Source organism: Stegostoma tigrinum, chromosome 24, assembly GCF_030684315.1.
Source record: "Stegostoma tigrinum isolate sSteTig4 chromosome 24, sSteTig4.hap1, whole genome shotgun sequence".
Lineage (NCBI taxonomy): Eukaryota > Metazoa > Chordata > Chondrichthyes > Orectolobiformes > Stegostomatidae > Stegostoma > Stegostoma tigrinum.
Window position 1 is genome coordinate 21,286,067 of NC_081377.1, and position 16,223 is coordinate 21,302,289.

At 38.9% G+C, this 16,223-nt stretch overlaps 2 protein-coding genes and 1 long non-coding RNA gene across 9 annotated transcripts in view; 1 reads left to right on the forward strand and 2 right to left on the reverse strand.

The window, feature by feature from the left end:
• The window catches only part of LOC125464958 (protein argonaute-3), a 140,335-nt gene extending 138,179 nt beyond the window's left edge, over positions 1 to 2,156 (reverse strand). Inside the window, exon 1 of the mRNA XM_048557929.2 lies at positions 1,797 to 2,156. Within this exon, the coding sequence (XP_048413886.1) occupies positions 1,797 to 1,815 (19 nt within the window). The 5' untranslated portion in view covers positions 1,816 to 2,156. The remainder of the gene's footprint in view (positions 1 to 1,796) is intronic.
• Positions 2,157 to 2,207: 51 nt separating this feature from the next.
• LOC125464960 (uncharacterized) lies at positions 2,208 to 12,232 on the forward strand. 6 transcript variants are annotated; one of them, XR_007250143.2, is made up of 6 exons: positions 2,223 to 2,329; positions 2,506 to 2,687; positions 3,136 to 3,181; positions 6,007 to 6,058; positions 9,360 to 9,437; positions 10,355 to 12,232. It is a non-coding gene; the product is annotated as an uncharacterized LOC125464960 (long non-coding RNA). The 6 variants fall into 6 exon arrangements; XR_007250144.2 differs by having other exon boundaries at positions 2,311 to 2,383; XR_007250141.2 differs by lacking the exon at positions 2,506 to 2,687 and having other exon boundaries at positions 2,229 to 2,329.
• The window catches only part of LOC125464959 (protein argonaute-1), a 118,381-nt gene continuing 114,380 nt past the window's right edge, over positions 12,223 to 16,223 (reverse strand). For both annotated transcript variants that reach the window (XM_059654290.1, XM_059654289.1), the window contains exon 19: positions 12,223 to 15,960. In XM_059654290.1, the coding sequence (XP_059510273.1) occupies positions 15,852 to 15,960 (109 nt within the window). In that variant the 3' untranslated portion in view covers positions 12,223 to 15,851. The remainder of the gene's footprint in view (positions 15,961 to 16,223) is intronic.

Below are 16,223 nucleotides of genomic sequence, written 5' to 3' on the forward strand. Positions count from 1 at the left end.
GGTCTTGATCAATTGGATCAAGGGCTGTGGAGTGGTAGATGGAATTAATCTAGATAAATGTGAGGTATTACATTTTGGTAAAACAAGACTTACAAAATTATTAGTAGGGCTCTGGGTAGTGTTCTAGAACCGAGAAACATCAGGGTTTAGGTAAATAATTCTTTGAAATTTGCGTCACTTCAACAGTGGCTAAGCAGGCGTTTACCATGCTTGCCTTTATTGCTCAGACTTTTGAGTCCAGGAGTTGGGATATCATCTTGAGATTGTATAGGACATTGGTGAGGCCTCTTCTGGAATACTGTGTACAGTTCTGTCGCTCTGCTACATAAAGGATATGAAAACAACTCAAGGGTGCTGCCGGGAATGGAAGGCTTGAGTTATAAAGATAGGATGGGACCTTTATCCCCCATTGGAGGAGGTGGTGGTTGAGGGGCAACCTCAGAGGTTTATTAAGTCATGATGGGCATAGATAAGGTGAACAGCAAGGATCTTTTCCCTCTTGTGGAGGTGTTCAAAATTAGGGGGCATATTTTAACAGTGACAGGAGGAAGATTTAAAAAGGACGAGGGGAACTTTCTTTTTTAAACAGAGTAGCTCATACTTGAAGTCATGGATGCAGGTACAGTTACAATATTCATAGGACATTTGCTTAAGTACATGAATAGGAAAGATTTGAAGGGATATGGATCAAATGCAGGCAAGCATGAATAGTTTGTTTTGGGAAGGCAAACTGCGATAAAACAAAACTAAAGCTTACAAATCAAATAATCCTGCAACTGAAATATTACAAATTTGACTGACATCGCCAATGCATATAGCCCGTCAAGTTACTACCATCTCAGTCAAACCAAATAACTTTCACTGTATTAGATTTCAGCGTTGCATCCTTCACTTTTGCTCATTAAAAATCTCATCTTGGACTTATCCTCCACCATTTTTATTTTCTACTCTGGAACATCCTGCACTTCTAATTCTAGCATTTTATGGGAGCTTTTCCTAATTGCATCAGGCATCTGGGTCACAGAAGTAAATTTCCCCCTTACCACTGCATTGCCAAAATCCTTCATAGCATGTTTATGACCAAGCTTTTGGTCCCCCCACTGCTCAAGTCATTCTGTACAACTTATTTGTCAGAGCATTCTCTTCTGTTTGATTACACAACTGAAATAACTTAAGCATTTCTTATATATTTTTGATGTTGACGTACAGAACATTCTCTTGTATAACAGAAAAGGCCTAAGAAAAGAAAATCAGGTCAGTCAACAGCTGTGTTCCAGATATGGGCTTGAAACATTAATTGGCTGTCCTCTAGACTTATTGAGTATTTCCAGTATTTTGAGTTTCTTTTTGAGAGTTCGTGAATTAGTCTTGCTCTCTAGGCTTTTAATCATTTTGAATCTCTCTCCCCAATACTTGGTTTGCAACTACGAACCAGAGAGTTGATGCTGTTACGCACAGAAACTTACTGGGCAGATTCGTGAAATTCCTCATTCTAGCCCTGAGAAAACTACAGTCTTTAAAGAGGCTGAACTGTAGAAACAAGGTACAGAAAACCCACTTTTAGAAGGTCAGCAGACTACAGGCTTTCGATTCCATCTACTTCAAGTCTGGCTTCAACCTTTCCAGTAACCCGTCTATAAATATCTCCCCGGTTCCCTATTTCCTCTGGTTTTATGAGGGTTTGTGTCCATCTGGCCGCTACTGCCTTCGCCGCACTCAATCCCCATATCTATCCACCCGCCGTTTAAGGGCAGGTTCAAGCATCTTGTGGGATCCAGTGCAGCGGCTATTCATACCTGGGGTTCCGATTTCCATTCATGGAGCCCCTTCCTACACAGGCTTGGTTTTCAGCGGCCTCTTGACGGACAGTACCGGCCGGCGGGTGAACCGCTTCGATGTCGGAGGGATGGTCAGCCGGATCGGTGTAGATCTTTGCCTGGGGGGGGGGGGGGGGCGCTCCTCCCTAGCTGTAAAATACAGGCGGGGACTCTCGCTTTTACCAAACGGTGACGATCCCCTTAAGCGTGCAGGCTGGTTTCGGACTAAGAGGTATCTGCTCCTCGTGATCACTTGGGCCCCGCTCACACTCCACTTTATTTTCCACCGCTTTCGTCTTTTTCACTCTCCCTCGTCTACGGCGTTTCCCAACCGGAAAAATCGTCTTTTAACCGCCGGAAATGACGATTCCCGACCCTGGGTTAATTATTCCTACGTTTCTCGAGCAAACGTCACTACGGCAACGTGATCCTCTCCCTCCCGACATTTTGTAAACCGGTTTCTAGGGCAACGCAAGGTTTTACTTCCCCCACCCTGAGGATTATTTTTAAAGGTACAATTTTTGATTCTCTTTTGCCAGGCGGAGCCGCAACTGATTTCCTTTCAGGTCTCTCTTTTTTTTTGTTTAACTGATACGGCGAATAGTTTACATGTATTCTGCTTTGATTTCACGACCAAATTCTAGACTTAAAAACCTGTCTTTATTTTTGCAATGAATGTTCTTTCCAGTAACGCCCAGAACCGGCTATTCTCTTCGGGGCTTCTTTCGAGTTCAGATGGCTGTAATAAAGGGCCTCTCTGCCTTCTTCGTAGAGTTAGCAAAATGAGAACCCAGGACTACGAAGTCAGGTGCCCGGCGCAGCAGGAGCACTTGAATCGGTGAAAATGTTTCCCGAGGCTGAGCAATAAAAGTACGCGAGCAATTCGGTGCATCATCAAACTCGTTAGCGAGTGATTACCGACGATAGTTATTCAGCCAGTGTGATGAGATAGGTTTTAGGCAAGGCTCGGATCTTCAGTCGTATAAAATAAGAACAGATGTGATTTTGTCCTGCCAATAACAAATGGCCACTCTTTACTACACTTTCCTGGCATTCAAAAGCGTGTGGAGGATTAAGTAAATTACAGACTTGAAGGGGGAGGGTGTATGGCAAATTCTCGGGAACAGCTGGTATTCTTCTTGAAGCATCCGCATAATCTCAGGATGATAAGACGATACTGTCGTGTGCGTCCTTGCTTTAGGATCTTTATCCTTGCGCAGTAACGACATTGTATACCGTTTCTATATTTTTAGCTATTTTTTTAAAAAGTCTGAATACACTAAACATATTTTCTCTCTGCATAACCCACATGTTGAAGACTCGAGCCTTTTTCCAGAAGCCTCTCTGAAAACGGCCACTAGAGGGTGAGATGTGGACTTTGCTTTGACTTAGCCAATTGCTCTTGGCTGTACTGATCGTAGGTAAACTAGGAAGTATTCAAATAGCTGGGTTGTGAAAGGGCGCACTGCATTGCCAGCCTCCTTTCACCATCTCTTAGAAGTATTTATGTGGGTATGAGCCTTCTGCTTCACTTTGAGAGTTAGAAAAAGGCTTTTACTCAATCTTAAGAAATTAAAACAGCAATTTCATGAAACAAAGACAGGAAATGCCAGAAGTGATCAGGTCAGGCTGCTTCTTGGAGACTGCAACAAACCTAATATTTAAGATTACTACGTGTAGAGCTGGATGAACGGAGCAGGAAGACTGACGATTCGGGCCTAGATCCTCCTTCCGATGCTTCTTGGCCTGCTGTGTTCATCCAGCTTAATACCTTGTTATCTCATTCTCCAGCGTCTGCAGTTCCTACTATCTCTAATATTAAAGACTGACGGCCTTTTGATAGAACAACAAACTTTTCTAAAATTTTATTTCTTTTTTCCTTTTGGCTATTCAACCCAAGTTCAAGATATTTTAAATATTATCTTTATTTCAGAATCCTTCCTATTCATATACCCATGCAAATGCCTTTTTAAATGTTGTGATCGTACCAGCCTCCACCAATTCTTCTGGCAGCTCATTCCATGCGCACACCACCCTGTGTGTGGAAAAAGTGGCCTGTTTGGTCCCTTTTTTTTGTATCTTTTTCCCCTTTCACCTTAAACCTATGTCCTCTAGTTTTGGACTCTTTCTCCCCCCCCCAGGGAAAGACGTTGTCTATTTACCCTATCTATACTCATGCTTTTATAAACTGCTTTAAGGTCACCCCTTAGTCTACAATGTTCCAGGGAAAATAGCCCCAGTGGCTCTCCCTTTTGCTCAAACCTTCCAACCCTGGCAATTTCCTTGTAAATGTTTTCTGAACCATTTCTATTTTCACACCACCCTTCCTATAGGAGGAAGACCATAACTGCATGCAGTACTCCAAAAGTGGCCTAACTAATGTCCTCTACAGCCACAACATGACCACCCAACTCCAACACTCCATGCACTGACCAATAAAGGCAAGCGTACTAAATGCCTTCTTCACTATCCTTTCTACTTTGACTCTGCTTTCAAGGAACTATGTACCTGCTCTCCAAGGTCTCTCTGTTCAGTAACACTTCCCAGGACCTTACCATTAAGTGTATAAGTCCTGTCCTGATTTGCTTTCCAAAACTACAGCACCTCACGTTTATCTAAATTAAACTCCATCTGCCATTCCTTGGCCCATCCGCACAAGATCCCATTGTATCTTCACGGTCCACTACACTTCCAGTTTTAGTATCATCTGCAAACTTACTAACCATTCCTCCTGTATTCATGTCCAAAGCATTTTATTATCAAGTGTGACGCTTTGTTTTTGAGAAATTCAGGCAGATCATAGTAAGCAAGGATGTACAGGTGAGGTTGTAAAACGATTGAAGGCAACCAGGTTCCATTGCACAGGGTGCGTGCTAGGCAAGATCAACGTTAGCAAAATCAGCATTATTTGAGGTTAGAGAGTCCATTCGAGTCTATTAACGGCATATGCCAGAAGAAGCTGTTCCTGAACCTGGTGGTGTAAATATCCAGGCTTTTGAAGTTTCTGCCTGATGGAAGAGGATGTAGGATATCATTGTCAAGGTATGATCGGTCTTTAGCAGCTGTTCCATGCCAGTGAGCTGTGTAAATGGGGTCCAATTATATAAATGACAAATAGTAGTGGACCCAGCATCAATCCTTGTGGCATGCTGTTGGTCACAGGCCTCCAGTCTCAAAAACAATCCTCCACCAATACCCTGTCTTCTACCTTTGAGCCAGTTCTGTCCCCAAATGGCTAGTTCTCCTGCATTCCATGTGATCTAACCTTGCTAACCAGTCTACCTGTTGAAATTCTTATTGAAGTCAATATAAATCACATGCACTGCTCAGCCCTCATCAATTTTCTTCATATTTCTTCAAAAAAAAAACTCGGTCAAGTGGGTTGAACATAATTTTTGAAAGTACTTTAACCAAGCTGTATGTTATTTTCCACAGTGAGTTCTGCTCTGAAATGCTATTAACATAAAGATTACATTGTTTACAATGATCCATGATTAAAATTTTATTTCATCTGATTTGCGTGAGATTTTTCGGGTGAATGGACTATGCAAAAATTGTTTTTGCAGATGTTTGTTGGGGTTTCTTTAAAAATAAATCAGAACTAAAGCCGTGATTCTACTTCCTATGCCATCTTGTAACATTGGTATCTCATCATTTCATCAAAAATGCTAGAGAAAGATGATTGTTCAAAGCAGTGATCCCAGATTCAGAATGTCAATACAAGAACCGTCTCCTGCATCTCAATCTTCTGTCTGACCACTGGCATAGCAGGGCCAAGAATGACTTGGGTCAGTGTTTAAATCACTCTCCTTTTTTGATAAAGTCATCTGTGATTGTCTAAAACCAATACCATTGGTGCATGTAAGCTAACTGAAATGACACAAATCTTAGCTATGCTTTTGTGACCCTCAGAGCATCACTAATGACAAGCTTCTGTTCCTAAGAGGTCAGCATTAATTAAAAGTTGAACTACGTCAGTCTCAAACATTGGAGAAGGCAATAATTTCCATCCAAATGAGGTAACAGGGAGCTCTAGCCACTACTTAGTTAGTAGGTAAGATTCCTGTTTGTTGGATTAAATATCATCCCTTATGTCAATGCAAGCAAGATAGAGAGGTAATGTACTCTGCAATGAGTGGCTCATTGTACCCCTTACAAGTTTTATTCACTTTCTTTTATTCATTTACAGGTTATGGGTGTCACTGTCTATCTCTAATTGTCCTGAGAGTAAGTCAGACTAGGTAAGATGGCAGTTTTCTTCCCTAGAGGAAATTATTGAACCAGGTGGGTTTTTCCTGGCAATTGACAATGGTTTCATGGTCGTTATTTGATCACTAAGCAGCGAGATAAATATCCAGATATTTATTGAATTCAAATTTCACCTTCTGCCATAGCAGGATTCAAACCCGGGTCCCTGGCTTAATGGTCAATTGATAATACCACTAGGCCATCACCTCACCGTTTACAAGACTCAACTGATTCTTCACCGATCTGAATGGGTGTCATACCCACAAAGATGAGAGCAGAAGTTTGCTTAATTGGTATCCCTTTCCCTGGATTTAACATCCACCATGGCAGCAGCATATTAGGCATACAGGATGTAATATAGAAACTCAAGATATTAACCTCTACACCAGAGTTCCCTTAGGGCTCTGATCCTGACTTGGATGTATGTGTCAGAGACAGTAGGAACTGTCGATGCTGGAGAATCTGAGATAGCTAGGTGTAGAGCTGGATGAACACAGCAGGCCATGCAGCATCAGAGGAGCAGGAAAGTTGACGTTTCGGGCCTAGACCCTTCTTTAGAAAATCAGAAAAATCTAGGCCTGAAACATCAGCTTTCCTGCTCCTCTGATGCTGCTTGGCCTGCTGTGTTCATCCAGCTCTACACCTTATCTTGGCTACATATGTTGTTGTTCTTTCATTGTTATTGGATCAGACCACTGAATTATTTATCTGACAGCAATGTGGGATGAGCAGTTCTAAGAGAAGGCCCATCACCTCTTTAGGTACGTAGAAATCAGAAAATAGGTTTTTGCCAGTGTTGCGACTTTACAGAGCCTTTAATAATTCAGTCTGATTTAAACGCTTCCAGAACTCCTGTTTGCCAACTTACATAATCCTCGTTAGGGGATCTATCAAAATGGCAAAGAATATCAAATAAATATCAAATATCAAAGAATAATACAACTTGTCATACCATGTGATAGATTTTGGTTGGGTCAGAATAGAATGCAATTTCACTGGTAAATTCCAGAAATAATACTCTATAAACCTTCATAGGAATTGTCAGCTGTTTAAAAGGACAAGTGCTGTACTTGACACTGATCCCATAATAATGTATACTGAAAAACCCATCCACAATAAATCATTACAACACAGAAATAATCCAACCAGGTACATGCTGGCTTTAATTCTCCAGCCAAACCTTGCACCTTTCTTCATCTAATTCTATTGAGAGATCGTTTTATTTCTCTTTCTTCACATTTACTTGGGGAAGTAAATACATCTCTTGTACTACTACAACTTGGGATAGCATGTTTCACACCCTAAAAAATTACTGATAAATGAGATAAATAATTCCCTTTTAGATTCATAAGAATAGGATAGTCATTGTGTTCCTTAGTTCTGATCTCACCCCACAATTGAAGATATAATCTCTAGATTTACTCTATTGAACCCATTCATAGTTTTAAACTCCTCTCTATCGAATAGAGATAGCCCAGTATGGAACAACTGCAGACCCACAGCTAAAGGATTACAAGTTGGAACTTTTAACTTTATTTCTTATTTACTACTTTATACTGAGAACTGTGATGTTGCATTTTTAACTTGTTGCTTTTCGTACTTTCTACCTAAGATTCTGTACGTAAGTATCTAAGATGGTGCCATTGTAAAGATCACTGTATTCCAGTATTGCTGAACTTTAATATACATGACAATAAAACCTAATTCTAATTATCCCTGTATCTTTCTTCTACATAAGAGCACTAGACCCTTCACTATTTCCTGTTAGATATATAACCTCTCAACTTTGGTTGTATTCAAGTAAATATATTTCACACCTGCTGCAGTGTCTCTACACTTTTTGTAAAACATACACCAGAATCGTTTATAGTATGCTGAAGTATGGTCTAACAAAAGTTCTTTTGTAGAAGATTCTGCTTTTTATTTCCAACTTTCTAGAAATGATTTGATTTTGACTTCATTATTTACTTTTTTAAAAACTACCTATTGGTGTGGCTATTAAATGATTTGTGTATTAGTATTCTACAGATTCCTCTACTCCTTTACCCATCTTGGACTATTTTCTGAAGAGTTTGTGGTCTCTTTATATTTTTCCAATTACACATTCATTCTCCAAATCTACATTTTGTTACAGTGTCATCTTTATTAGCATGGCTGTAAGATTTGGTGTCACTTACAAATTTGAAATTCAAAAGATCCTTACAATGTGGATGCAGGCCATTGGCCTATTGAGTCCACACCAACTGTCTGAAAAGCATCCTTGCCCTGTAGCCCTGTGTTTCCCAAAGTTAATTCACTTAGGCTGCACATCTGTGGACACTATGGCCAATCCATCTAACCTGCATATCTTTGGACTGTTGGAAGACACTGCACCACCAGTGGTGACCTTGTTGAGGTATATAAAATCATGAGGGACATAAATAGGATGAATGAATGTCATCTTTTTCCCACGGATGGGGAATTGAAAACCAGAGGGCATAGGTTTAAGAAGGGCGTGAGGGACAACTCCTTCACACATAGTGGTGCATATATGCAATTAGGCTGCCAGACAATGGTACAATAGCAACATTTTTTTAAAAAATTGGATGGTTACATGGATAGGAAAGGTTTAGAGTGATTATGGACCAAATTCAGGCAAGTGGAACGAGCTGAGCGGGCACCGTGGTCAGCATGGACCACTGTGGGCTGAAAGGTCTGCTTCAGTGCTGTATTACTATATGACTCTCTCTATGACCTGGAGGAAACCCACACAGACAGTCCACAAAAATGAATTGAACCTGGATCCCTGCTGCCTTGGCATCATGCTAACCATTGAGCCACCATACCACCCAAATTGTGCTCAGGATTCACAAGATTAAATTAATAATGGAAGTGGAGAGCAAACTAGTTCCAGCAATGATCCATGTGCCTTTCCACTTTCAATCCTCTGAGTGACTATTGTTAACTACAGTAATCTCACTTGGAGGTAGTAAGAACTGCTGATGCTGGAGTCAGATAACACAGTGTGGATCTGGAGGAACAGAGCAAGTCAGGCAGCGTCAGAGGAGCAGGAAAGTTTATGTTTCAGGTCAGGACCCTTCAGAAAAAAAACGTCAGCAGTTAATAGGGAAGACGAATGGAATGTTGGCATTTAATAGTAGAGAGGTTTTGCTAAAGCTGCAGAAGTCACTAGTCTGACCTCGACTGGAATACTGTGAACATTTTTGGATCCCTTGTCTAAGGAAAAATATACTAGCAGTGGAGGTAGTCTGGAGAAGATTACCAGACTGATGAGTGTCAATTATTTTTACACAGGCAGTGGTTGGTGTGTGCAGTGAACTTCCAGAGGAAGTGGTGGATGTGGTACAGTTGCAAAATTTAAAAGACGTTTGGGTAAGTACATGAATCAGTCATTACAGCCCAGAAAGCTATCAAAGCTCATAAAATCAAATTGGCATTCTGTAGAGAGCAATCCAAACCAAATCAGTGCAAATCTCTTTCAATTCTCTATCAAATCACCCCTTCACCTGTTTTGGTCCAAGAGCATCAGCTTTTACAAACTAACCGTGCAGCTAAAATTACTCATCCCTGGAACCATTGTGACAAATTTCATCTGCACGTTCTCAAAGTGCCCTCATTATTTCCAGTGTGACCAGAATTGGTTGTAATTCTCTAGTTTTCATCTAAGCAAAGCTTAAAAAGATTCTGTACGACCTCCCAGATTTTTCAATCCATTTGTGAAGTCCAAAATTCTAAATGCTTTGTTAAAACTCCTATTCAAAAAACTATACACAATAACTCCCAATTTTTACGTTTTTAACAAGATGCATGCTTTAGCTATATTAACAAAATATAAAAGGAAATCCATATAGAATCTGAAGATTAGGATAAAAGATAAGTTTGCTTCATTTCTGATTATACTGCAGTTGGTATTAAAGTCCTGGCATGTATCAGTGTAGCAGTTAATAAAATCTTAAATGGCTTCAAAATTAGGCTATGCCCTTTTGTATCAATGCATTAGCAGCAACCTTCCCAACACAAACAGAAAGATAACTAAGCTTTTTAAAGTAGTATTGAGTAGTGGCTATCTGGTCCATTGTATCTGTACTGGTTCTCCAAATGAGCATCATGACATGGGTGTCATTGCCATGTCTTTTTCCCATATCTTTATACTTTTTCTATTTAAATAGTCATTCATTGCCCTCTTGTATACCTCTATTTAAAATGCCTAAAACATACTTCTGAAGTGTTTTTCAGACCTCAACCATGCATGAAATATTTTTCTCACCTCATGTTTGTTTCTTTTGCAGATCACTTCAAACCTGTTCCTCTTGTTCTTGATCCTTTGGCGCAGGAAGTTTCTCTCTATCCAGCCCCCTGATATTTTTTGAAAACCTCTACCAGATCTCGTCCTGGCCTTGTCTCTAAGGAGAGAAACCCTAATCTTTCCAATCTATCTCCATCCCTGAAATTGTTCTTGTAAATTACTTTTGCACACTTGTACAGTAAATCTCTTCACCTAGTTTTCAGGTGCAATCCTTTTATTTTATCTTAATGTAACTTGCATAATGCAATATGCCAATATATAACTAACTGAATACTTACAAAGGGAAGAATTCTCCCAAACAGCAATTAGGAAAGTTAACAATGATCTTTATCACAAGGAGAACTGAATACAGAGCAGGAAGGTTGTGCTTCAATTATACAAGGCATAGGTGGAACCACATCTGAAGTACTGTGTACAGTATTCAATTTGAAGACAGATGTAAATGTATTGACACACTACATTATAACCACATTTACAAAGACATTTACATCCCACTTCCTGGTCTGTATTCAATTCTCCTTGTGACAAAGATCATTCTGTTAACTTGCCTAACGAGTTGTCTTATGAGGAAGGGTTTGACAGGCAAAGTTTGTATCTGCTGGAGTTTTGAGAAGAATCAACATGATTCAAACAGAAGATCCTAGGGGGTTTTGACAGGTAGATATTGAGAGGATGTTTCTTCTTATGAGAGAACTTAGAACGTGCGGGTTACTGTCTACAAATTAGGGATCGACCACTTAAAAGTTGAGATTTATTTCTCAAAGTAGAGTCTTCGGGACTCACTTCCTCAAAAGATGGTGGTAACAGAACCCTTGAATGTTTTAAGGCAGAGGTACATATATTCTTATTTAGGAAGATGGTGAAGTGTTATTGTGGGTAGGCAAGAAAGTACATTTGAAGTTAGTCATGGCTGAACTGATTCTATTAAATGGTGAAGCATGCTTGAGCGACTGAATGGCCTAGTCCTACTCTTTGCTGGTCTGGTATAACAGATGAAGATACTGCTTAAAATATTGCAGATGATAAGGTTCCTCAGCTTCACTTTGGTGATGTCATTGTTGCTTTATGCTTGTCAGAATGTGCGAAAGAGCTTTAAACAAAAAATGAAATTGCTGGAAAAGCTCAGCAAGTTTGGCAGCATCTGTGGAGAGAAATCAGTTAATGTTTCAGGTTGAGTGACCCTTCCTCGAAACTTAAAAGCCTTAACCCTGACTGCAGTAAACCACTAGCACTCCTGCAAAAGTCCCGGCGGGGGGGAGGAGAGAAAAACAAACATTGCCCCTGGATTGATGGAGATTTTTTTCCATCATAAAATTGTCATTCTTTCAAATGAAGAGGTTACCATCAATATTACAATTGTAAAATCTAGACTATCAAATGCAGTTTAAGTCTTCAGCATTTTCATTGTCTAAATTTCACTGGGAAATTTAACAGCATTGCTGTGATAAGGCTGTCCTTTCTTTGCTATATGTTGCATTCTGCAGAAGGCTTGAGTCTGTTGTATGATTTGGTTTTGGTTTCTGTTTCTTAGACGTAAGATGATTGATCAGAAATTTTAACAAATGAATTATCTTTGGCTCACAAATGACAATATATTCCAGCCTAAGTGAAATTGTGCACAAGTAGCCAAACTATGGAGAAAATAATTCTACAGTTCATTTTCTGAAAACTGGAAGATTTCAAAACTTATGCAAGATGTTCCAAAGAAAATATTTTGCATATCTTTTACAGATGGTTAAGATACTCTCTTCCATTTTGATCAGCTGATGCATCTTAATTTAACTCAGTGCTGTTCACCAGTGAAAATGGATATTTACTCTGGGATGTTTTGAATAAAATTACTTTGAGAAGTTTCTTCAAATCACTTTTTATTCTTTAAAAAACACTTGTGCATCGAGGAAAAGGAACATAGAAAATTATAATTAAAGTTAACTTCAGTATATCGGTTCAGTGTAAGAAAATAAACCACTCTGCCTCCGTAAATACTTGCACATAACTTTTACCTTAGCTGACTATAACCTTTTTTAAAAAAAAATCACAACAGGAATGGCTGGTAGTGTCCTGGAAAACGAAAGCTTGAGCTCCAGAATTACTGAATTATCAGCTGACTGAAGGGTGAGAATTTGATTTACTAATTATTTTAAACCATCAGTTTTACTGTCAAATTGTAGATGTTTCCAAGTATTCACTTGAATATCGTTTAATTTTTGCTCAAAATAGATGTCCAGATTATCCTTCCCCTTTTTACCACACTACCTGAAGATACTGGCAAATTCCAGCTCCTCAATCCCCAGTTCACCCTTTAGGCAATTTAACTGTGAAGGACCTACACCCCACATTTCCAGCAAAAATTAGTGGTTAGTGACGTCAAATAGCAATCCCAACCAACTTTGCTAACTCAATACCACTGACTTTATTATGATACCCAGTCAGCATCAGGTAATTCAACCAAGACCAAAGACTGAATCTGGCATTCAGCTATTCGTTATTTTGTATCTTTTCAAGCAACCCCTCTATCTTTCCCACAAAGTAGGGAATTGCTTCTTAGACTAAACTGATCAGAGATAATCAACCAGGATTAAGGAAGGGTCTAGCCACCGACCCTGTATATGTTGTTTATTGTTACATTTCTTATTAGACTTCCACCATTTGACAAAATGGAGAATTAATATTGTGCATTTTAAAAGCTAATTTGCTTTCCTTTTTATGCATCATGATTTGGATCAGGAGGGTAAGTAGTTTCAGGCCTCTAAAAATGCCCATCTCCCAATAGATAACTGGGGGAAAAAAAAACACAGTAGCCCAGCTTGATTCTCTTCACTTTTCCTCTTCCTATGTAGCCAAGTATCAGACATGCACATTAAAAACATCCAGTGACTTGTGGGCCACTTTTTCTCGTACATTTTTGTATAAGCACATTAGACATGGGTGGTTAACAATCTTCAGCTTTCACTTTCTACTTGGATAAATCCACTCTTGTCATCAAGGACTAAATAAGACTGACCAATCTGTTTTTCCACTCTCCACCTGCTACCAACTAGTTCCTACACACCCAAAATAAACTTAGCTGGAGTTTTTTGGAAGATTTTTCAATAGGAAATGAAAAAACAGGTGGAGAAAACAACCATACAGCATGCAGGATGGAATCATCAGTTTCACTAACACCAACTCTGATGTCCAGGTGTAAAAGACTGGAACCAACAGTAAGTTGGGATGGTGTAACTGGTGATTTCCTTCCAGTGATACCAATTTTAAACTACTCCCAAAACATAAGTGACCTTTGGTGTACTTGCTTCAAATGGAGTTTTAAAATATATATGCGTACAAAATTCTTCCATGACAGCTGACAGAAGTGGGTTGTAACTTTCCCTTAAAGGCTGGTTGATCTTCTGTTTAATTCTTAGATTGTGCAGAGTTATGAGATTTCGATTAGAATAGGGCTAATGAGCCAGGGCCTCTTCTCAATTGCTGTGCAATACCCTCTGCTACAAAGTGAGTTTAAAGAAATAGGCTAAGAATGGAATTCCACAGGCTTTCATGCCTGGATATTTGCAGTTTGTCAATGCACACCATCTCTAATCCAATATAAACAAAGGTACCTTGCATGAGATATCAAACACAGCCAGACTCTCTTGACCATATTCCAGTAAGATATCTTAAAAAGGAAAAGTGAAGATTGAAGGGCCAATGGAGACTTCAAAAACTTGAAATTCAAGTAATAATCCTGGACTGTTAAAATGCATCTTAATGCATTTCTAGTGGTTTCTTCCCACTGATTACATTTGTAGTGCATGGTATTAACTGAAATTAATGATATTAACAGGTTTGTCAGCTGACTCGTTTGTTCTACTTTGTTTATTTAATTCTAGTGCAAACACTTTAAAATTACACCCTAGTATGCTGTAATAATTTCAACTATACCTTGACAGATCACTCTACTTGTCTATACAACCCCATTCATTTTCAAATCTATTCAGAGCTGTGCAGTAAGTTAGAACAATACACTTGCACCTCTTGAACCTGGGTTCATAATAATATACCTGTAAGTTATGGCCAGTTCCAATTTAGTGCCAAATGGACATGACTGAAAATTTGACAGTTTCACAGTCTGGTTGGTTTAAGAAATACAACCTGTAGAACTGGGATACAGTACAGGAAGCTTTCATAGTGCATCTTATTTATATTTGTCCAATATACTGGCATGAGGCGGTTGCAGAATTATCTGGAAAATTCTGAATTTACTAGCACTGAGATCTCCAGATTACAAAAAATCACTTTTAAAAATGTAGTGGGTATGTAAAAAGAAACAAGGTGGCTTCAAATCCAAATGAAGGCTAAACAAAGCAGTTAAAACAATCTATAACAAATTACTAATTCAGTATGGAGGAAGATCAAAAAAATTGCACAATCTTTAATGCCCTTTAAAAAGATACAAAACTAAGCTTTTTGTTAATCTATATCCATGTCCAAAATAATGAATGAGAATTACAGCCAGTGTTCACTGGTGTCCAATTCTTTTGCTAGACAGCTGAAGAATATTCAAAGAACAGCAACTTTCAAAATACCCCAGCTCTTTATTCATTTAACTGTCTGCTAAATTTGATCTATATTCTACTTGTTCCCTTACTGCTATTTTCACCCCCTTTTTGTAGGTTGAGCAGGAGTGGCTTACAATATCAGTACAAATGGAGTGCAGCCATCACAATGCTTTAAGGTTCTTATTGTGACATTTTAAAAAAATAATTTACAAGCAATTCTCTTACTACTTCAGAACCAGGACTTCTATTTGTCTTCCTTCCCATGAATTCATACCAACTTTCAAAGTCCAGACTTTGGAAAGTGACCATGATAACATTTCTTTAGACTGTGTGAATACACAAAACTTTATGCACTTGTCAAAATGAAACTCAAGAGAACAATAAAGAACGAGACATCACAAATAACATTATCAGGTTCAGAACTACTGATATGTTTTGGTGCCAACTTAGGCATATGCATGAAAAGAACTCTGGCAAGTCTAACAGACTGGCAGATTCAAATAATTAAGGCCAGGCACTAAATTGAGAAGTTCAGCTTTTGGACTATTGGGACTTTTCATCCCTTGAATGATGTCGTTTGAAGTAGTTGCTGATCGACCATTTTCTTTCATCCACATGTCTCTTAAAAACTAACAGGAGTTTGGCAGTGGTGAACATTTCCATTTTACATTAAAAAGTTATCAATATATTGCATAAATAAGTAAAAAATAAAACTTGAACATGAAACCTGTTTTCTTCATGTGGAATAGTTCTGACCTCTTCTTTAATTTTTCTGGTCAATCTTTCCCAGTCCATTTTGTAGTTCATTAGCTACTCATTGTAAAATATATATTGACCCTTTCCAACCTCCAAGACATTGTCGGTGGAAGATACTTGAATGTTCATGTATGGCTGCTTCTAGTCCAGAGGCTGGCAAGTTGAGGTGACTGAGCTATCACATACTTATGCGAAGTACATTGTGCGTAAGGTGTCTTGGTGAACCTGGACAGCTTTGGCAAGTGCCTGGGGATCCCGTCCATTACTCTGTCCGGAGATATGGCTGCCTTCTCCACTGTAAACAAAATAAGAAAATAGTAAAATAATATAAAAATCTGTTTGCTCACTCTGACAATAGATCTCAGCAAGTAATTGTTTATAAGTAGGATTAATAACAGTTGCAGCAAATTGAAGGGAATGCTACTTGGGGCCATGGGACTTGACTCTTTTTAAAAAAAAAGCTGGTAATATGCTGTATCAGGAAGATGGTGTTTTGAAATAAACAACATTTGTTTACCTATCTCAAATACTCCTGGAAAAATCTTCCCCAGTATATTC